Source organism: Pelobates fuscus, chromosome 9, assembly GCF_036172605.1.
Source record: "Pelobates fuscus isolate aPelFus1 chromosome 9, aPelFus1.pri, whole genome shotgun sequence".
NCBI classification, from domain to species: Eukaryota; Metazoa; Chordata; class Amphibia; order Anura; family Pelobatidae; genus Pelobates; species Pelobates fuscus.
Genome location: NC_086325.1, coordinates 129,878,202 through 129,902,597, shown reverse-complemented (window position 1 = coordinate 129,902,597; position 24,396 = coordinate 129,878,202). Strand labels below are relative to the sequence as shown.

The following is a 24,396-nucleotide window of genomic DNA, read 5'->3' as shown; positions in this document are numbered from 1 at the left end:
GTGAGGTTACACACTACACCACACACACACTGCACCCCCCACACACACAGTACCCCTACACACAAACCCATACACTGCACCCCTCACTGCAGTCTGTATGTATTCAGCAGTCTGTGTGTGTGTATTTAGCAGTCTGTGTGTATTCAGCAGTCCATGTGTATTCAATAGTCTGTGTATATTCAGCAGTCAGTGTGTGTTTGTGTGTATGTGTATTCAGCGGATTGTGTATGAATTTGGCAGTCTGTGTACTCAGCGGTCTGTGTGTGTACTCAGCAGTCTGTGTGCATGTATTCAGCAGTCTGTATGTATTGCATTTGTTGGAGGTACCAATAAATATAAGCTTAATTTTATCCATAATTTGCATTTTTTTTCCTGTGAGTTGTTGTGTAGGAAGGAGCCAAGTGCACTGCTCTGCCCAGGGGCCCATAATGCTGTTAAGATTGCACTGATCTCATCTATTTTTAAATTTCCGCCTTGATAATAAATATATTAATAAGTGCTGCAGAATGTGTTGGTGCTATACAAATGATAACATATATAATGGCTGCGTTAAAGACCTTTCACTGTGTTACTTAGGTGGCTAAAAAGGGAATTGTTAGTCCAAATTCCATTTTAATCGAAATTATGCAAACAGAATTCACAAGAACCGAATCAAACCATCAGCAAGCAAAATTTGGTTCCCAACCCACGTGAATCAGGTTGTGCTCAATAGCAATAGGTTAATGGGTTCTGCAACATGTCGTATAGGGGGTTAAAGGAGCATAAAATCCTGATATTTATATAAACCTGATATTTGATAACAGCCTTTTTTATTTATAAACTTTTTTTGTGGTGGCTAGCTAAAAACAGCTGGCCAGCCACTGCATTACTACATTATTTAATCACCATAATAAAGAAGTTTGTTTTTTGTATTTTTAAACAATTTGCCTAATTACAGTGCTGAAAATATTTTTCTGTATTTTAACAATCTGGGCCTGTATTTTCAGTGTTCAGACACAGAATTCAGCCAGTTGGTCACATCTGGACAAGCCGAAAACCTGACATAAATAGTGTGAACAATATACAGATATTGCACTCTGAATGTCCCCAGATGAGTCCAAATTATTTTTTTCAAATAAAGTCTGGGGACACATAAATTTTTTGAATAATTATGTGATGGGATATATCTCAGTAGAAATTCTCTCACTAATGACATGCAATCTAATCAGTGCATTGCTTCATGAAATGTGATTGATCTATAAACACATATCTGTTCCTGGATATTTCCAGACAATATTAATCTTTATAGCCTGACACTTTTTAAAACAATATATTCTTTTTTTTTTGTTTATATAGCTGCTATTATATGGTGTTTTGCTAAAAGTGCAATTACACATTGAACATTGAAAAAATTATTTACTCACCATTTGGCTTCCTCTAGCATTTCCTTGGTATTTTATCCATAATTTTCCATCTAAACTGTAGATCACTACAAACTGGGAGATATAGAGAGAGAGTAGGTGCTGTCGTGCTCCTTGTGTGTGAATTTCATGAAGCAAAGTAGGGGTAAGGAGGTCAACCTGTCAGGCAACAAACATATATATTAATATTAATCAATACATTTCTGCATAGTAAAATAATTCAGTTCGTATGAATTAATTAGTTTGGGGGTGGTGGGGGGGGGGGGGAAATTGGGGTTGGGGAAAATTAATTTTCCACAGAAAATTGAACTTAATCTTTTTAACTCACCTTATTCCCTGTGCCCGAGACTCCTCTACAGCTTTCAGCTACTACCCTGTTGATGTCAGCTTCCAAGCTGATGCCTCCCATAATTTCGTCCAATCCAATACTTCTCACAGAGAGCCCTAGTTTGGAGAGCACATGTGCAGCAAAATGCCATGCTCCTTTAATCAAATGCTTGTATTGGCAGCATTTCATTGAAGAACCACATTTTACTTAGTTATGGAAGTGGAAGTGCCTGTAGTGGTTGCCAGGAAGACAGCACTAGAGGCATTCTTTTTTTTTTTGTAATTCTTTATTTTTGTGTGCTAACGTAAACATAGCAACTCACAATGCCATAGTAGCATTTGCAAATTGGAAAGTATCACAGCATTTCACAGGTATGGTGTTTAAATATTAGCACTTTTTTAGGTTGAGAGGTAAACAGGCAATGCATAAACGTTGAATGTTTGTACACAGAAGTTAAAGAAAAGCATATATACAAGACGTGCTGGATAATAAAATAGGTAAAATAATAGCAGGGTCAACGATCATAATACACAGGTATAGTGTAGGTGTATGAGAAGGGTTATGCCCTGTGTAAACTCTAGACTCGGGCAGACCGTCGCGCTATCAATGCTAGTGTTGCTGTGCCTTGTCTGGGAGAGTGAGGAAGAGGGTAGATGGCATGTCATGTATGTTAGAGAAACAGGCTTAAATGGAGCCGAGTGGTCTATGTTAGTGAAGCAGTGGCATGAAAAACTTTGTGCGATTTTATGTTAGTAGCAGGCTGTCGTTTAACTGGGTTATGCTGTCCGGGGTTCGGACGGCTAGGCTATTAAGGTTAGTGAGACATATTTACAGTATGCTAGCGAGATGTGTTAGGTAAGACGGGATAAGTAAAAACAGGATTATATTTTGTAAGGATTGGGCTTGCAGTGTTAAGTGCGCGAGGTACGTCAGGCCTCCCAAGCAAGGGGGCACTGTGAGATGTGTGGTGGCAGGCTGTTTTACTGCTAGAACAAAAAGAAGGAAACATAAGGAAACATAACCGCCGCCAGGTATGCAGCATATAAAAACTGTATAGCCACTTAATAAGACCCGCTCTCACCCGGATGGTATAATAATAAAAGTGTCTGCAAGCCGTCCCCCGACACCATTTACTTGCTTGTGTAGGTAGTTCAGTCCGTGGCTCAGCGTGGTGGAGGTCATGCTTGGGAGCGCATGGTGCTGTCAGCCAGCTGTCATATTGCCCTGGTAGTAGCCGTCCCTGGTAGTAGCCGTCCACAGAGAGTCACATAAACATTTGGGATCGGGAACACCAGAACATCAGAAATGCAGGTAGTGGTTCAGGCAAAAGTACCTGTGGATATGGGCAAGAACCCTGGGCTATGGGGCCTTCAGTCTTAGTTGAATTTCAGGTTGTGGCCGCAGCTGCCGGTAAGTCGGCTGGCCGCCTGGGGATAAATTCCGGAGCGGTGGCAGTTGTCCAGCGTGGAGGGTGTGTGGGACTCGTTGGAGGCTTAGACAAGTTAGGGGTAGGTCTAGGTGCCTCAGGGCCATCGTTGCTTCCTGCGGGAACCGAATGGTGTGCGTGGTTTCGCCTTTGGTAACCTGCAGGGTGTGCGCAGGGCCCCAGCGGTACTTCAAGCGGTGTGTTCGCAGGTGGGCAGTAAATGGCCGCAGAGCTCTCCTCCACGCCAGGGTGGCCCCAGAGACATCCGCATAGAACTCAAGGTTCATGTCTTCGAAAATGTAGGTTGGGTGTTCTCTGGCAGCTGTCTGGACTGCGGTCCTGTCCCTCTGGGTTTGGAATTGAAGGATCACGTCTTTTGTAGCCGTGGCTGGGGCTGTTGCAGGCTTTGGGATGCGGAATAAGCCTTCCAGCGTCACTGCCTTGGAAGACTTCGGGGTCAACAGTGCTGTGAGGAGCCTGCATGCAAAGTGAGGCAGTTCAGCATCAGGTATGTCGTCGTTAACGCCCCTGATCTTTAAGTGTTTCAGGCAGCGGTTGTTTTCCATCGTGGCGAGCTTCAGCTCTGTCATTTCGTTTTGTAGTTTAAGCTCTTTAATAGCATGCTGCAGCTCCTTTATTTGGCCGCCGTGGGTTTCTATGGTGGTGTCCACTACCCTGAGCCTGCCGTCTAGGCCTTGCAAGGCCTCCCGGATTGAAGCCACATCGGCCGAGATTTTTTGGTGGTGTTCCGCCATCAGTTCCCTTATTGCCTCCATGCTTACCGGCGTGGGTTTTACCGCGGCTGGCTGGGGCTGTCTCCGATTCGGTGGCTGCTGTGGCTGGGCCGGAGGGGTCATCTCCTCCGCTTCATCGGATGTTTCCTCATAAAAATCTGAGCATCCTCCATGTATGGACGCCATTTTGGAGCTAGTTGCGCCCTGGGCCTGCCGCCAGAGTTCGTCGATGTGCAAGTCCAGTCTGGGTTTGTCAGGTTTGAGTTTTTTAGTTTTTCGCCCCATTTTGGTGCCGGTATGCTTTGGGGTCCCCACAGGGATGGATTAACCCGTTGGTAGGGGTCACAAAAGTTTTTTTTTTGGTGGTAGTGACCCGGAGCTCTGCACCCATGCGACCATTCGCTTCAGTAGTCAAGCGCCGCCCCCCCACTAGAGGCATTCTTAACTACTCAATGTATCCATTGCCATTTTTATATTAAGGGTTTAAAACTATAGGACCACAGTACCAAGACCACTTTGAGATGGACATATAACAAAACAAATGAAATGGTTTGTCCATTGGTTATTTTGTTTGCTTTGTGATATGTCAATATGACGCTTTGGAGTTTGGGATTTCATATGAATCACTGATTGCCCCAAATTACAATGAGTTGCATGTATGTACATAGTGAGCATTGGATTTGATCTTCCCCATAAACCAACCATGAATTCTCCAAATAACGACAGAAACTAAAACTGTGGATATAACAGGCCACAGCATTTATTAAAAACATCCAAATACTGATACCCGGCCATTATCCCCTTACTCATCTACCTACAAACCATCTCCCACCCTATTTGGCAAGGACATGCCCCCCGCCTCACTGTGACATCACCCCATGCCTAAATCACAAAGGGAGGGTGGGCAGGAAACTGTTGCTGGCTGTGCTCATAAGTGGCACAGCTTAATTTGTCACCACGCACTTACTCACATACAACACTCCCACACATAACTAAAAGCCAATCATGTTTCATCCATTCCCACACTCATACATGTGCCCTTGTCCGCTAAGTTGCGCACTCTTCCTTGGGCCTTGTATGTACATAGTGGGTACTGGATGAGATCTTCCCCTTAACCAACCATGAATTCCCCAAATAACGACAGACACTAAAACTTTGGATACAACAGGCCACAGCATTTATTAAAAACATCCAAATACTGTGTAACACATCCAAACGTATAGAATTGTACATAATAAAAAGACCATAACTTAACATATACATGAAGTTGTACAACGTCATACAGTATGCCCTTAATGTAATCAGAACGTCCTTGCCAATCTAACTCACCCCTTTCCAAAGGCTCTCACCTCCCCCCTCGGCATAATAAATTCCTCTTCCCTTTTGGGCTCACCACCAGCCGGCTTTTAGCTGAGTGGGGACACGTCCAACCTGGTAACCCTTACGGTTCACCATTAGAGACAGAGGAGGATGAGACCTGGCCATTATCCTCTTACTCATCTACCTGCAAACCTTTTCCCACACTTTTTGGCAAGGACATGCCACCCGCCACACACCCTGCTGTTTTAAGCCTAAAAACATTTAGCTCAGCAGAGCGACAGGACGCACATAGGAAACAAACCTCCTAGATCCCCACCTCGCTATCCTCTGCACCTCCTGATCTGGCATACCCAGCCAAGAAACCTCCGTTGCGGTGCCAATTCGGAAAGAGTGCCACCAAACTCAACTTTCGTAGGCCCAACGCAGCCAACCCTTAACGAAACACATGGACGAATTGAAAATGGAAGACGAAGCTCCCATCCTCGTGCACCAGTAGAGAGACAGACAGTGCAGTGTGAATCCTGCAAAAATTCCAAAAGGACAAGATCGGGAAGTGGCCAACACAAGAACCGCTGCCAGCTGAACCCACTTACCCTTCCCCAACACGTCAGTCTTGGAGCGGCGAATCTTAAAGGAAACCCAGTCCTGCTTATCCTGAACATCAGAGAAAAGGATCCTCCCACCAGCTGACAAACCAACTCCCCACTCATGGCCCCAAAGAATTCAAAAAGGCGAGGTTAAACAGCTGCACCTCAGAGTCCGAGAAACACACCTGCAGGAGTACCTGGCACAACTGTGCCAGGAGGGCACCCGATACCAGCCTCCTAGAATCCAGAGGATCCCGACCCCTGCGCAGTCTCATCCCTCCAGCCATGAAATTTAAACAGAAATCTCATCCCAGACAAGACTGTGGACACCGCAGTAACCTAACTCCAAGAGCTGCAACAGACCCTGCAATCGAGCAGGCGAATCCTGAAAGACCCCTACTTCCGATTTAAGCTTATGCTATTCCGCCCATACATTTGAATACCTGGCCCACGTGGAACTAGACACGAATCCACAAACCAGTTCCATCAGCCTGCTGTACCCAGGGACCACAGCTCCACCGGACACGGGCAACCCTCCTCGTCTGTGTGAGGCAAAGCCGCCCGGAACTCTGCCCACTGTGAACGAGAGAGAGCATCCGCAATCACATTATGAACCCCCGGAACATGCAGCGCCCTACACGTCACATTTAGGCACAAGCACCATAGCACTAAGCGCTGAAGCAAATGGACCACCGGTGGAGAAGAGGCAGAAAGCTGATTAATCGCTTGTCGCAATGAAAAACGACCCACCAGTCCCACAATTCAAAACCCCACATTTCCAATGCCACCACAATGGGGAAAAGCTCAAGGAAGGCAGTATTTCTAGTCAGGCCTGAGGCGCACCATGCCTCCGGCCAAGTATCAGTGCACCAATGTGACCCCAAGATTACCCCAAAGCCGATGGAACCCGCCACATCCGTATAGAGTTGAAGATCCAAACTAGACACCTTGTGCGCTTGCCAATAGGACCTCCCGTGATACGCAGCCAGGAAGGAATACCAGACTGCCAGGTCATCCCACAACTGCTGCGTGAGCCGAATAAAATACAGAGGCCTTGCCATCCAAGTGGTCGCTGCTGCCAGGCGCCTTCTGAACATCCGCCCCGTGGGCATGATACAACAGGCGAAATTAAATTTCCCCAAAAGAGACTACAGCTGGCATCATTGGCCCCACCATCTTGTCATGAGTTTGGGGATGGCAGTCTGGATGCACAGGCAATAAGCGAAACGCCGATTTAACGTCCGCCTTTGCCGCAAGGCCCCAGGGCCGCCGCCCTGACCATGCAAAAAGCAGCATTGAATAAAGTGTAAGACACCAGACACAGGTCCGCAGAGATATCATCATTCACCTGAACCCCCATGAGGATATGACAAACAAACTCTGCGACAAACTTCTTATAGAATACCAGAGGTGGTTCAGGAGAATATGAGGCAAGAGATGCTCCAACTGGGGGTAATCGAGCCATCTAAGAATCCTTGGGCTTCACCAGTAGTTCTAGTTCCAAAATATGACGGGGTTTTGCATGGACTACAGGCGTCTCAATGACAAGACAGTCTCAGATGCCTACCCCATGACTTGTATAGACGAGCTCTTGGATAGGATGGCTCGCGGTCAGTACCTTACTACTATAGATTTATGTAAGGGATACTGGCAGATTCCGTTAGTGGCAGATTGTATCTTAAATACATTCAGAGTATGTTATATAATCAAACAGCTAATTGTAGCATCATTTAAATTTTTTACAAAATACATCTAAATTTAATAAATTTTAATACATTTCACTGACATATCATTGTAATGTGTTGAAGGAAAATATGAAACACAACTATCTTTAATAATGAAATCCCCACTGCAAGGATGAACTAATATTAATTTTTCTCATCTTTAGTCTTTTTTTTTTTTATTCGGTGTTCTTGCATAGCAAGTATTGATGTCCCGAACCCGAAATTTTCGGTCCGCGAACGGCGAACGGGAACTTCCGCAAACGTTCGCAAACCGGCGAACCGGACGAACCGCCATTGACTTCAATGTGCAGGCAAATTTTAAAACCCACAGGGACTCTTTCTGGCCAAAAAAGTGATGGAAACGTTGTTTCAAGGGGACTAACACCTTACCTGTGGCATGCCGGAGGGGGATACATGGCAAAACTCCCATGGAAAATTACACAGTTGATGCAGAGTCTGGTTTTAATCCATAAAGGGCAGAAATCACAATGAATCTTTCCTAAATCGCAATGAATATGGATTGACACCTGACATATGACATATTGACACCTTGACATATGGATTGACACCTGTCCTCAGAGCCCTTGATGCACACGGACACAGAGCAGAATAGGGACTGTTCCCCCTACATAGGGTCACTTGGCAGGTATGGATTGACACCGGTCCTCAAAGCCCATGATACACACTGACAAAGAGCAGAATAGAGACCGGGGGTCTAGTAGTGTGGACACCCAGCACAGGTCGTTCTCCTTCAGCCTTTTTATACGAGGGTCCCTCAACAGGCACAACAGCATGAAAGACCACATTTGCACAAGGTTGGATGCCGAGCTACTCATTTCCCGTTCCTCCTCCTCACACAAAGTAGAATAGAGACTGTTCCCCGTCCTCAGAGACCATGATATACACTGACAAAGAGCAGAACAGAGACTGTCCTCCGTCCTCAAAGCCCCTGATACACACTGACAAAAAGCGGAATAGAGACTGTTCCCCCTACATAGGGTCACTTGGCAGGTATGGATTGACACCGGTCCTCAAAGCCCCTGATACACACTGACACAGAGCAGAATAGAGACTGTTCCCCGTCCTCAGAGATCATGATACACACTGACACAGAGCAGAATAGAGACTGTTCCCCGTCCTCAAAGCCCCTGATACACACTGACAAAGAGCGGAATAGAGACTGTTCCCCCTACATAGGGTCACTTGGCAGGTATGGATTGACACTGGTCCTCAAAGCCCCTGATACACACTGACACAGAGCAGAATAGAGACTGTTCCCCGTCCTCAGAGACCATGATACACACTGACACAGAGCAGAATAGAGACTGTTCCCCGTCCTCAAAGCCCCTGATACACACTGACATAGAGCGGAATAGAGACTGTTCCCCCTACATAGGGTCACTTGGCAGGTATGGATTGACACCGGTCCTCAAAGCCCATGATACACACTGACACAGAGCAGAATAGAGTAAACAGAGAAAGGATAGGGGGCACTCCCGAGACCTGAATTTTGCATGAAAGGTGCTGCCGCTGTGACCAAAATTCCATGAATGAGAAAATAGTGCAGCGCACTCAGACTACAAAAATACAAAAAACAAAGAAGGCTACTAAAATGCCTAACTAAGTATAAATATGGGGATTTGGTTCCACCATATGGCCATATGTTGTTAAGCCCACCACTACTTTCAAAGTACCCCATTATCGGTGGGTCCTACACTACAATGTGGGAGACAAATAAATAGTAATAGTGTCATAAATAAAATAGTGTTAAATACTAGTAAGAGCATAGTGAGTATACAAACAAAAGTGATGAAAGCAATTAAAAGCAGTGTTAAAACTAAATAATTAATGTGTTAGTGCTGAAAATGAGTATACTCACTAATGCAGATGACTGTGTTCACTGGAAAAAATAATAAAAGTGACTAGACTAATGACAAACTCCTCCTTAATATACACACCTGTGGCCACCTCTAAAGGAGACTCTGAAGCTGGGGGGCCTGGGCGGGGTGCTTAACCCCTAAGGAATCTGGTCTGGACTCCAAATATAGTATAAACAGAGAAAGGATAGGGGGCACTCCCGAGACCTGAACTTGTAAAGTAGTGGTGGGCTTAACAACATATGGCCATATGGTGGAACCAAATCCCCATATTTATACTTAGTTAGGCATTTAAGTAGCCTTCTTTGTTTTTTGTATTTTTGTAGTCTGAGTGCGCTGCACTATTTCCTCATTCACAGAGCAGAATAGAGACTGTTCCCCGTCCTCAAAGCCCCTGATACACACTGACAAAGAGCAGAATAGAGACTGTTCCCCCTACATAGGGTCACTTGGCAGATATGGATTGACACCTGTCCTCAAAGCCCCTGATACACACTGACACAGAGCAGAATAGAGACTGTTCCCAGTCCTCAAAGCCCCTGATACACACTGACACAGAGCAGAATAGAGACTGTTCCCCGTCCTCAGAGACCATGATACACACTGACAAAGAGCAGAATAGAGACTGTTCCCCGTCCTCAAAGCCCCTTATACACACTGACACAGAGCAGAATAGAGACTGTTCCCCGTCCTCAAAGCCCCTGATACACACTGACACAGAGCAGAATAGGGACCTACTGTCCTCCCCCCGGCCCCCACCCCTGCGTGGTGGGTGGGGGGCATAAAAATAATGAGGGGGGGACCTACTGTATGATGTTGTATCGATCAGGTAGTGTAAGGGTTACGCCCGCTTCACAGTGACAGACCAAACTCCCCGTTTAACGCACCGCAAACAACCGCAAACAGTCCATTTGCACAAGGTTGGATACCAAGCTAGCCATGTCCCGTTCCTTGTCCTCACTGATGTCATTGAAGGTCTCTTCCTCCACCCAGCTACATACAACACCAAGGGTCCCCGAAAGATGACAACAAGCCCACTGGGACGCCTGCTGTGTTTGGTCTTCCACCTCCTCAAAGCCACCTTCCTCCTCTGACTCCTCTTCTTCAGACTCCTCTCTCTGCGTTGCCTCTCTCTGCGTTATTATAAGGTGTGTTAACTTAGTAGTACTATTCTTATCAGTTTAATACCTGTTGTGTCTCCTATCAGTGGACGTGTATATGGCAGCGATTTTAGGAACCGCACACCTGGGACCCGAGCAAGGTCACCTCGTTCAACAGGCTACAACATTTGTCCCTGGAAACCTAGCCTGGACATCATGCACAACTTGAATGGAAAACGGGACTAACAGGTCAACCCTGCTTACGGAGACTCTCAGGTCATTGATCGTGTCAAGAGGAGGGGAACAACTTCAAAAAAAGATTACTGGCAAATTCTTAAAAAAAAAGGGGAAGCTGCTGCTGCCGAAAATTCCAATACCTGACTAGAACGCTACAGATCCCATTACCCAATGCGTACTTGCGACGTCTACAAAGGACTCTCACTAGCTTTGTGTGGTCACACAAAAAAATCAGGGTAGCCACTAGCATACTCACCAAACCCCTAGAGCAGGGAGGGCTAGGACTACCAGAGGTAAGAACCTACTATAGGGCAGCGCTGATGACCACTGCCCTGCAGGCACACACAGCCCACAACACACCACAATGGGTGGACATGGAATCAACGTGGGCTTGCCCCAAGGGCCTTAGGTACTTATTCTGGGTCCCACATAGACATCACCCTAAACTACCAGACACATCGGCCACTACCGCAATCCTGCTGAAAACCTGGGATACGATTAAACCACAATTAGGTTATACATATAAATGGGCGCTGGCCACACCACTATACTGCATACACATGATGAATCCCACATTTGACCATCGACTATGGACCGAGTGACGATGCACGTTGGTTAGACACCTCTATAATCAAGGACAGCTGAGACAATTCCCCGACCTGCAACAGAGTTACGATTTGCCACAAAGAGCGATATTCTCCTACCTACAACCAAGGGAAGCACTGACAAACTCCACTATCCTGACAACCCCGACCCTCACGCGTTGTATAGAGAAAGCATGCGAATCTAGAACAATGCCCAAGAAACCGCTTTCACTCATGTATGCAATTCCAAATAATCCTACCCAACAGCCACCACGGCAGCTAGACAAATTCAGAGAGGCATGGCATAAGGATTTGAGTACAGTCTTCTCAGAAGAACAATGGAACCAAGCCTTCATAGCCCATAAAGGTAGATCCAGATGCGCATCCCACCTAGAGCTAATGCACAAGATACAATATAGGTGGTACTTGGTACCGACTAGACTAGCGACCATATATCCCAACACCTCGAGACTTTGCTGGAGATGTTTAATAGAGTAGGGCACAATTCTCCACATCTGGTGGGCCTGCTCGGCCATCAGAGGATACTGAAAGGCAGTTGAGGGGGCACTGGTCATGAGAACCAACCTGAGACCAGAAAATGCCCTACTCTTCATCTCGATTGACCCATTCCCAAAAGCACATGCCGACCTAACATATCATATTTTGATTGCTGCCAACTTATTAATAGCCAGAGGGTGGAAACAACAGCCACCGGAGAGATCTAGCCTTCTCCAACAGATCTCCCTAAACCTAGCATATGAAACAAAAACCTGCCAGCGGCTACACCCCCCACACCACATAGTGGAAGCCAGGAACATATGGGAGGCGTATCTGAGGAAGGAGGAGGAGGGGGTCGTGTTAGAACAATAACATATCACATATATATATATACACGAAGGATGAATAGTACCACTCCTAAGACCTAACTGCTCTGACGCAGAGAGACAACCACTCCAAACACCATGGTACAACAGCCAACAGCCATTGAGGTATACCAAGCTGAGGTTAAACAATCTACAGGGCATAACGGAACAAACACCCACATTGTACATAGTTAAGTAGTTAGATAAGGAATATATGTGTGGATGAATCCCTGATGAAGTATAAGGGAAGGCTGGGATTCAAGCAGTATGTTCCTTCCAAGCGCTCTAGGTATGGTGTAAAGATGTATAAGCTCTGTGATAGCGAAACTGGGTATACTCAGGCCTTCCGGGTGTACGAAGGAAAGGATTGCCACCTTGACCCTCCAGGTTGCCCAGAACATATGGGATGGAGTAGGAGGAGTAGAGGAGGTGGCAGCAGGCCTGCCTGCAAGTCTTGGCGGTGTCACCAACTCCTCTGCAGAGCCACGCATTCCATGCTTGGCAGCCGTCAGCAGGTTTACCCAATGCGCAGTGTAGGTGATATACCTGCCCTGACCATGCTTTGCAGACCAGGTATCAGTGGTCAGATGGACCCTTGCCCCAACACTGTGTGCCAGACATGCCATTACTTCCTTTTACACAATCGAGTACAGGTTGGGGATTGCCTTTTGTGAAAAGAAATTTCGTCCGGGTACCTTCCACTGCGGTGTCCCAATAGCTACAAATTTTTTGAACGCCTCAGACTCCACCAGCTTGTATGGTAAAAGCTGGCGGGCTAATAGTACAGACACGCCAGCTGTCAGACACCGGGCATGGGGGTGACTTTCTGACATTCTTCTTATGCTCAAACATGTCCTTGACAGACACCTGACTGTGGGCAGATGAGCAGGCCTGACACACAGACGCTTGGAGTCAACTAACTGCTATTCAATCTATAACAGTGAAAAACGTTTTTTGGTTTTAAATGCACGCTATTGTGACACCAGATATGAGTGGCAAAGTACACTGGCAGAGGTCTGCAGAGCACACACTGAAGGCCTGACACACCCGCTTGAAGACAACTAACTGCTATTCAATCTATAACAGTGAAAAAAGTTTTTGGGTTTTAAATGCACGCTATTGTGACCCCAGATATGAGTGGCAAAGTACACTGGCAGAGGTCTGCAGAGCACACGCTGAAGCCCTGACACCCGCTTTAAGAACACTGACTGCTATTAGCTTAAACTGAAAAACTTTTTTTCATATAAAAGCACGCTATACAGACACCAGATATGAGTGGCAAATTACACTTGCTGAGGTTGGCAGAGCACACGCTGAAGGCCTGACACACGCTTTAAGGACACTGACTGCTATTAGCTTACACTGAAAAACTTTTTTCTTTGTAAAAGCACGCTATAGAAACACCAGACACCAGGTTTTAAAATGTCAAGCTTAAGCTATTGTGACACCAGATATGAGTGGTGGCACTGGGCAAATGGGCACAGTATCCACTGAGCCTGACACAGAAGCTGGCAGACAACTAAATGCTCTTCAATCTATTACAGTGAAAAAAATGTTTTTCTTTTTAAATGTCAAGCTTAAGCTATTGTGACACCAGATATGAGTGGTGGCACCGGGCAAATGGGCACAGTATCCACTGAGCCTGACACAGAAGCTGGCAGACAACTAACTGCTCTTCAATCTATTACAGTGAAAAAAGTTTTTGGGTTTTTAAATGTCAAGCTTAAGCTATTGTGACACCAGATATGAGTGGTGGCACTGGGCAAATGGGCACAGTATCCACTGAGCCTGACACAGAAGCTGGCAGACAACTAACTGCTCTTCAATCTATTACAGTGAAAAAAAAATATTTTTAAATGTCAAGCTTAAGCTATTGTGACACCAGATATGAGTGGTGGCACTGGGCAAATGTGCACAGTATCCACTGAGCCTGACACAGAAGCTGGCAGGCAGGCAACTGCAATTACATTACACAGCAAAAAAAAAAAAAAGCAGACTGATGTTCTAGCCCTAAAAAGGGCTTTTTGGGGTGCTGTTCTTACAGCAGCGATCAGATGAGTCCTTCAGGACTGTAGTGGACACTGAATACCCTAGCCTAGCTATCCATTTCCTTATCTAATGAACAGCAGCTACACTTTCCCTCCTCTCACTGAGCATGCAGCTTCAGAATCAATCTAAAATGGATGCTGGGAGGGAGGTGGGAGGGTGTGGAAGGGAGGGTCTGCTGCTAATTTGCTGGAATGTGTCTGCTGACCGTGAGGCACAGGGTCAAAGTTTGCTCAATGATGACGAATAGGGGGCGGATCGAACCGCCCATGTGTTCGCCCGCGGCGGCGAACGCGAACACGCTATGTTCGCCGGGAACTATTCGCCGGCGAACAGTTCGGTACATATTTAGTGATAACCACATACGATTACTTCACTACCTATTCACCAGATATACTGTACTGCACTATTATATTTTTTGATTTTATCTTTGAGGTCAACTGTGTGTACAACTTTAGAAAGTTTTTGTACGTATATATTTCTACATATATTGTTTGGGGCGCGGCCTCCTACCTTTCTTATACCTTGCATTACCTGGAAGCCGAATCACAAGCGTTGTGGAGACTCCGGTAAGGGCTGAACCCCTGACTATGACAGTAGACCCGACCCTGTAAGACTGGGACACCTCAGAGGAGTTTGGGAGGGAAACCCAGGTGTAATGGATCGCCTGGCACCCCGACTGGGTACCTTCTGTTGACGGATGATCCTAGTGCTTCCCGATTGCTCCAAGCACTCCACTAAACACCATAACCACCGCAGACCCCACAAACCGCTGCAGCTTTGTTGGGATCTCGCCGTCTTCCACCCACTCTGGACCCAAGACCAGGATCCAGCTTCCCGTAGGTAGACCTCTCTTAGTCCAGAGAGCAGGAACAGGAACAGCTCTTACAAGAGCTAGTGATTATACTCTGGGGAGTATAGTGATTATAGCAATCCCCAGAGTGTAGGTAGTTCTCCAATCCCCCAAACATGAGCCAAGACTTCATGAAGGGTAGAACAAGTCTGAGGCTTTATTGGTACAGGTTTGCTTATATGCAATTCCTCAGGCCAGAGGCACACCCCCTGGACCTGATGGAACACAGGCACACAAAGGACACAAACCATCAGAACAATACAACAATGTCTGACACTCCCACTTATAGCACACAATACCTCCCCTCTGCCTGTAATACAATTAACAAAGACTTGGGCTTACTCAATTAAAATGGGCTTACTCAATTAACTCTAAACAGAAAAAAACATACATTTTTACAAACCCCCAAAAGTACCCTAAAATACAACATATCCCCACATCCCACATCCCCTGATAGCCCCGATCTGGGTGAACAACATATCCAAAAATCACCCAGATCGGTTTAGGGGTTCAGGAATTTCCTGGAAGTCTTATTTTTACCCCACCGTACACATGGTCCCATGTCCAAAACAGTTCCATACACTCTACAACAAAACACCGCTGGACAATTTAAGATGGCTGCCGCCACATGTTTAAATCTGTTCCAGTTAAAAGTCCAAGGGGCAGAAACAGTACTTTTAAACATGGGTTATCACAGGGCCCATAGGCTCCTTGATGGCTTCCAGGATTTCGCCTGTGCGTACCTGGGTGACATTGCGATGTACAGTGAGTCCTGGGAGGAACACTTAGTTCGTGTAGGGGTAGTCCTAGACAACATTTGGGCAGCAGGCCTGACTCTTAAGCCAGATAAGTGCCATCTCGGCACTGGCAGAGGTCCAATAGTTGGGACATCAGGTAGGGTGTGGGAAGCAACAGCCAGAACCCGCTAAGATAGAAGCAGTCGCTAACTGGCCCACACCCCGCACCAAGACCCAGGTTTTGGCCTTCTTAGGGACAGCTGGGTACTACAGGCACTTCGTACCAGACTACAGTTCTAAACCTCTAACTGACCTGACGAAAAAGAGTCTACCAAGGCAGGTCCTGTGGTCTCCCGCATGTGAAGTCACTTTCCAGTCCATTAAACAAGTGCTAGTGAATGATCCAGTCTTGGCTGCCCCAGTCCCTAACAAACGTTTTATTGTCCACACAGACGCTTCCATGTTCGGACTGGGGGCAGTTTTAAGCCAAGTGGGAGAAGATGGAGGAGAGCACTCTGTCGCATATCTCAGCCGAAAACTGCTACCTAGGGAGGTGAGCTACGCGGCAGTGGAGAATGCTTGGCGTTGGTTTGGGCATTCAAACCTTGACTCCCTATTTATATGGACAAGAGTTCACCTTGATCACTGACCACAACCCGTTGGTCTGGCTTAACCGGGTCGAATGGGACAATAACCAATTACTACGGTGGAGCTTGGCCCTGCAAAGCTACAATTACACCATCCACTACCGACCCGGGAAGCTGAATGGCAATGCTGACGGGGAGCTCACTAACTGACCTAACCCCGGACACCCCCATGTTGACCTGAAAAAGGTCAAACAGGGTCTGCCGGAGTGTTCCACAAGGAGGGAGCACTGTGACGGATGCCTTCTCCATGAATTGCACCCTGTTAAAAAATTCAGTTTATTTTAATTGTACTGCCTTGAATTATTCAGTATACTGAACACTTCATATACGGAACAAACAACCGAACGGTCAGACCACCCAGAACTGTCATGTGCCGTATATTAACTTACCTGACCATTTTTCACACTTGCAGAAACCACAAACTAGTAGCATTCTAAAAATGAAAATAAGTATGAAGACACTAATTTGGCCCATGGATCAGTGTTTAAAAAGCCCTAGATTACTCTTCCTAGATGGGGAATAACCCACAGTGTACAATATATGAAAAGAAAAAGACCGTGAGGTCCTAAACAGAAGAGTAATAAATGGGAAGGAGTCCCTACCTGTAATAGTCCTAAGGATGAAAACAGTATAAAATAAACAGGAAAAAATGGGGAGACCAGGGTAAAGGAAAAGATGTGTCAGAGCACATCCAGACCCAGACTACTATCCAGCTAAAAAATGCCCAGGCTATTCCAAAAATACTATGCAAGCCTAGGTGACATTAAATCAAAGCTATAGAATAGAAAAAACAGGTCAGTAGAGGAAAGACATGCGTCACTGGGCTAATTGAGGGATATATATGAATACCTCCTAAAAAGGGAATAACCTCCCCAAGTCCCAAGCCCAAGCAAAGACCACTAATAAAAGTGTCCTATTCCTTTATACCTCGGCACTGTGATAAATCACAAGTGCCTACCTGTAACCCTCTCCCTTCCTGTTCAGATAGCTAAAAACGAATTAACTTAAATAAGTGCTACCAAAATGAACAAAGCAAAAGAAAAAGAAAAGAAATGTAGGCGTTCTAACACGCCGTCGTCAGGAGCAATAAACTTTGGCATAACCTTGTATCCGCTTATATACACATTGTAGCAATCAACTTGTAAATTATCGTCTGCTGTGTGTGCCCCACGTGTGCTTATACTGCCGTATTTACTGCCTTCTGATTGGTCACTAGTCGGAAGGCACCAACCCTGATTTGATACGACGTCTGTCGACAGCAGGATCTGCTAATTGGACAATGCCCACATGGGGAGACTAGTCATGTGAAGTGGGAGTGGTATGATCACGTCACCTAGTGACGAAAATTGCACCACCTAAAGACCTCCCACTAGAATGATCCCGATTGGACACTACAAATTTCAAATGTCGAGAATGATACTCCCCCTCTCATCATCCTCTGAAACCCCGGAGGATGGTAGTGAGGTAAGGGGAGAGAATATTACAAAACTTAAACAATCATGTAGTTCACATATTAATAGAGCGGAATCTCCCCTCAAATAATACGCGAACCATGAGAGCTTGTTAATAAATGTTGACCTGCTAACTAAAGTAAACACTGTTGTTGAAATAATCGTACTACTGTGTATCAATCTTGCTATTAGTGTAGACATAGATTCATTAGTTTACCCAAACTTCCAAATAATAGGTAATATTATAATTACTCCTACGGTTATTCAATGAACCATGAAGGCTCCAAATCAGCTGTATTAAGCTGAAAGTTATTAAAAATTCAGCATATCAGTTATTACCTTCAAAGTAGAAAGAAAAATTAATACTAAAAACTGTCTAATTGGTCAATACGCTGTTTTATATTTCACATCAGAGTTTGGAGGTTAGCACCGATACAAGTAACTAAAGTAACAAAAAAAAAACCACAATCAGTGGTGTATACATTTAAATGAACAGTAACTATATACAAATGTTCAACCTACTATCCATATATACGGACTTAGTAGGGATTTCCTTACTATGTCTCACATCTAACATAGAGAGTGATCACACAAATGCGGCAAATGAAAAACCCTCGTTCAGCCCTGCAGGTGAGAGGGTCTTAAGTCTATAAATCCAGTCGGATTCTTGTTGTCTCAATTTCATATCCCAATCACCTCTCCTTTGGATCTGTGGGATATGCTCAATTCCGATGAATCTCAACTTTTTAGAGGAGTTTGAATGATATATTTACCCCGCCTCACGACGTTGACGCAACGTGCGTCAAATGTCCCTCCTTCCTCCGGGTGAGAATTATTTTTCATACCTTGCCAACAATGTTTTGTTCACTCAAGCATTTAATAACATTTCCTGATTCATTGTGTTCCTGTTTATTATGGTGGGATACCTGTTGGCAGCAACCTTACCTGCATTTTAATTCCATTTTGTGTTTGTTTGCGCTGTATTAAAGGAACACTATAGTCACCTAAACAATTTAAACTTAAAGGAGCAGTTTTAGTGTATAGATCATGCATCTCAGGTTTTACTGCTCAATCCACTGCCATTTTTGTTTTTGTTTATGCAGCCCTTATTACACCTTCCCTTGCTCTGATTGACACAGCCTGCATGAAAAAAACGGGTTTTACTTTTAATCAGATGTAATTTACCTCAAACAATTGTATCTCTTTCTCTGTAAATTGATCTTTAAACACATACAGGGGGCTCTTGCAGTGTTTAGCAAGCTACTACCATAGCAGGGGAACTTGCAAGAAAATCAAAATTAAACAGAACTTGCAAAAAGGAAGGATAAACTTTAGAGGACTCTTTACAGGAAGTGTTTAAAAAGACTGTGCAAGCCACATGCAGGGAGGTGTGACTAGGGTTTATAAACAAAGTGATTTAACTCCTAAATGGCAGAGAATTGAGCAGTGAGATTGTAGAGGCATGATCTATATACCAAAACTGCTTTATTAAGCTAAAGTTGTTTTAGTGACTATAGCATCCCTTTAATATTTTTCATTATGCTATCTGGGTAGTAAAGAAACTTAAAGCATAATACTTGCTTCCTGTCTTATTGAAATTGTAACTTTATGCCACTAAAGTTAGAAAAATCTAGAATTTTAGTTGACATAGTTTAACAAGTACCTGAATCCAAGAATTCATACTCTCCACACTCCATGCATTTATGGATCCACTGTTACCTAATCTGGCAAGGGCTGGAAACCATGATCCTATAAAATAAAAAGAGTTTACGTAGATTAAACTGTGTAACTATTAACAAATGTATACAATAATAAACACACAAAATCAGTAAAGATTCAAGTTATGCAATCTGATATCGGATTCAATTTTTGTTTTTGTTTTTGTTTTTGCTCAGCTTCACCCCAGATTTGTTTAGGGCTGCTCAGTGAGACCTGGTCTGGCACCCTCTGTGAACGGTGAGGCCCTGGGGACCAAACAGATTGGAAACACATATTCACACACAGTCATCCTGTCACCACACTTACACATAGTAACCCTGTTACACTAATTTTGCCAGAGTCACCCTCATACACAGAGTCACCCTCATACACAGACACCCACATACAGTAACCCTCATACTCACACGGAAACCACCCAACAGACATTAACCCTTACACTCACAAAGTAACCCCTCACGCACACAGCATAGTCTCCCCCATAAACACAATGCACACATTAAGGCCACAAACAGCCCCCCATACATACAAATGATAAACATATGCTCACAGACTCCTAGTCTGAATATGCACCATCTGCACCTCCAGCTTCCCCTCATGTTATGACTTCAGCAGGGTATGTTCTGCTTAGACATCCACACGGTTTAGACTCTGGGGATTCTCACCACTCTGAAGTAGGTACCGCCTCTAGAAAGCATCCATTTCAATAGAATATTAATACTTTGTGGATGAGTGACACTTTACTCTATATTTCTAAATATCTAGCAATTCTTAAAAAATGAATGTACTCTGTATGAAGAAAACAAAACAAATTTTATGTCAAGACACGGAGGCTCATATTGCTTAACCCTTTCTTTACTGTCCACCAATAGCAGCAAAGAATACAACAGTAAGAAGAAATGGTAACCATAGTGATAGGCCACACCCATACCAAGTCCCCATACCAAGACCCTGTCTAATAGTCAGCACATCCCCACACATTTCCTCAAAGATAAGTACATGACAAATTTTCTCTCATACATACTACTATTCTCTTATTGATTTCTGGTTGTTTATAGGAGTTATTTATTGTTATTTGAACATCTATTACTCCTTTTGTTGATAATTCCTGTCTGCTTTCATTTATCCAGTTATTAAGGATTTTTTTCTGTGTTTTATTACATGCTTGTTTTATACTATATATTATGTTGGTTACCTTTGAGCCCAGGGTTCCAGACCTTCCCTATGTTTTATTCTGTGTGTTATCCAGGCTCACTTGCTTCTTTTGATTACTACCTTATCTCATTATATCTTTCCTCACTACCCTTTGACTCCATTTTCTCCTTCTCTCCGTTTCTTTGGCGCCATTTTGCGCCTGTTTTCCGTCCTGTTCGGCTGTTTTCATATAAGAATTCTAACCAGTTCGGTAGATTCTTCATGAACATATGCCGTTCGTTTGTTTTTTCTACACTTAGCTTCATTTGTCTGTTTTGCCGCGTTCGGCTAATTTTCATTCGAACGTTCAGTGTATTCGCCTGTTTCCTATTCATTACTTTCATCTATTTATCCCTCTTAGGTTATACTACTTTGGGGTGATTAACTCCTGCTAGTCTCCTCTGCTCTATCCCATACTGGTTATATTGTTGTTTAAGTTTTTGTTGGGGAATATCTCACAGCACTACCAGATCTAAAGTGCCTGCCAGCCCCTCCTCCCCTAGGGAGATGGACATACCCCAGGTTTTAGATAACCCATTTTCCAATCTGGCTTCTCCTTCTTCTGTTGGGGACCCTATGCCCCTGTCTGATGAGACCCAGTCCCTGGCGCTACAGCGCTCAGTCTCTGACGCCATTATGGCTGCTATGGGCTCCATGTCCTCTGTCCTCTCCCAGACAATATCACAGGCCTTACTTGCACGCTCTTTGGCCGCAGAAGGTTCGGCCACGCCGACACGCTTAGCGCTACCGGCTACTGACCCTATAGGGGAGGCACCAAAAAAGGCTACTGCCAAATCCAGGCGCTCAAATCTCCCAGCCTCCAGAACCAACATGACTGGTGTGACTATAGCCACCCATGACAGCGTGCCTATGTCACGCAAAAGAGCCTTTCCGCACCAGGCAGAACAGGTGCGGCAGTGGAAATGTGCTAGAGCACAAAAAGAGAGCGACCCCGACTCAGAAATCGGGTCTAGTGAGGAGGCTGACGCTGAGTCTGTGGGTGACTCTGATGACAAATTTTGTGGGCAGAAATCTGACCCTTTTGGCCCTGCTCACTCCGCGGTGGTTGCGAGTGGCCCTAGGAGCGACTCCTCCGCTACTGCGGGCTCCACCCTCATGGATCCGTCCGGGGATCCCATGTTTGACCCGGATGCTCTCCATCATCCGAGGTCAGCGGAAAGGCTCCCAGCAGACCATGTGGCACGGTACCTTGAAAACTGGGTACGAAGCCCCCTAAGTAAGGCGGTGTGTAATAAACTTAGGGCGGAATGCCCAAGACCATTGGTACCTAGCAAAGTCTGTGAGACACCTGTAGTGGACCCTAAGATGACCCAATTCCTCTCTAAAATGGGTTGGAATCCCCGCAAGGGTCTAGATTCAGCACTTAAATCATGCAAGGATAAACATCTCAACATATTTGGCCCTTTGGCCAAACTGTTTGATCTGGCTGAAATCGCCAGAGCCAAGAACCAGCAGGTTGACCTGGAGGAACTCCGTGGTTGGGTGCAGAGGGCTATCTGCATTGCGGGCAGTGTAAACGCGGACTGGAGTTCATGCTATCTGTCGGACAACAGCGATTGGAGATTGGATGTGGGAGTATTCTCCGCTATTTCGTCCATATGGGGTCCTTTTGCCATCGACCTCTTCGCGTCCAGTTTCAATACCCAACTACCCCGGTTCTACAGCTGGCGCCCGGATCCAACCGCGGAGGCAGTGGACGCCTTCCTACAAGACTGGACTGGCTCACTCCTCTACGCCTTCCCCCCGTTTGCTATGATACCTCGGGTCCTGCTCCAAGTTCGCCGCCAAATGGCCGACCTGATCCTACTAACCCCATTCTGGGGGACCCAATCCAAGTTCCCACAACTCCCTGGAACTGGCGGTAGACGTGCCCAGACTGCTGCCGTCTAAACCGAACCTCCTCCTGGACCCATCGGCCTCCAGCATCCCCTCCTGGGGGATGGGTCGTTAATACTGCTCGCGTGGAGGATTTCGGGAGTCCCTGGGAAATCCAAGGGGTTTCGGATGCAACTCGACGCCTCCTGGCTGACGCATGGGCTCCCGGGACTAGACGAGCATATGGGACCGCTTGGAGAGCTTGGACTGGCTGGTGCCCAACTAGGAACTTGGATCCCATTTCTGCACCTGTGACTGCGATCCTCCTATTCCTGACTTCGCTGTTCGAAGCTGGTCGAGCATATTGCACGATTAATTCATACAGATCGGCAATCTCCTCGGCTCACCAAGGATTTGACGGCTGCCCAGCAGGCCAACATCCGTTAGTGTGCTGATTACTAAGGGGCTCACGCCTGTCGCGCCCCCCTAGACCTTGTTACTCATCTACATGGGAAGTCTCCTGCGTTTTGTCGCTATTCTCCTCCTGGCCGCCTAATGCAGAGCTAGGTCTTTCACTCCGGACGGGGAGACGTTTAACATCTCCAGACGCACCAAGACCGCTATTCGATCGGTTTCTTATCCAAGCTTCCCTGGTACTCCAGCCCTAATATGAACTTCGAATGAGCGCACATCGAGCTACGTCGTCTCCCCAGCTGTTTCTATCGCTTCGTTGCCCCTTCTCCCCTGTGTCCAGTACTACATTGGCTCGCTGGGTGAAATGGGTGATGTCTCTGGCCGGCGTGGATACGTCCATCTTTGGTGCCCACTCAGCCCGAAGGGCATCGGCCACGTCCATGGTGAATTCAGGTGCACGTCTGGAAGACCTGATGAGAATGGCCGACTGGTCCCGTGAATCCACTTTTCGCGAGTTTTACTTTTGACCTTTGCCTCACGCTTTTTCTCCAGTTATTGATAAGCTTTAAACTTGCAATATGAGCCTCCGTGTCTTGACATAAAATTACATGATTTTGCTATTTCATGATGAAAAGTCATGATTTTATGAAAGACACGGAGGCGAGTATTGTCCCACCCTTCATAGTTATTTTACTGATTTACCCCACCCGGTTGTTTATTCTCTCCTGAAGGTTTTCCAGGGTTGGTAGGTATTCATTATGCGCTCTGGGTTTTGTATAGTTTCAACCGTTTATTAACCTGTTCATATTAGGTAATTATTAGAAATGCCTATGATGAATTATGCACACTGTGTTGTTTCTGTCTAGTTAAAACATTTCCTGGCATGCGCACTTTGGTTCAAGTACCGATTTAACCGTTCGGCTCCTTTCTTTTGTGTTTTCACAGGTTGATTCCTTGTTGATCAAGGGTCTTCAGCACTTCTCTCTCGGCTTCACCAAGTGGCCAGGAAGTTTGTGGACAATGCTGTGATGTCCCTCACTGTTGTTTACTGATGAATCGGTCCCAGTTCCTGATCGGAGTCCGGCTGGATTTCGGATCGCATGTTCTATTTGGTTTGGACTGTTTCATCGTTCCTGTTTTGTTGTTATTGTCTCGCATCTCCAAAGAAAGAGGAAATGTGTGGTGATGTGCTGACTATTATACTGGGACTTGGTATGGGTGTGGCCTATCACTATGGCAGAGGCGTAGCGTGGGGGGTGCAGGGGGGGGCGGCCGCACCGGGCGCAACATCTGGGGGGGCGCCAGGGTCTTATTAGCCGTGA

At 45.7% G+C, this 24,396-nt stretch overlaps 1 protein-coding gene across 1 annotated transcript in view; it reads right to left on the bottom strand.

Moving 5' to 3' along the window:
• F8 (coagulation factor VIII) overlaps positions 1-24,396 on the bottom strand; it is a 595,138-nt gene that overhangs the window by 110,498 nt on the left and 460,244 nt on the right. The window contains exons 21-22 of the mRNA XM_063432427.1: positions 19,578-19,663; positions 1,404-1,559 (exon numbers count right to left, since the gene is read on the bottom strand). Coding sequence (XP_063288497.1) covers positions 1,404-1,559; positions 19,578-19,663 — 242 coding nt within the window. The remainder of the gene's footprint in view (positions 1-1,403; positions 1,560-19,577; positions 19,664-24,396) is intronic.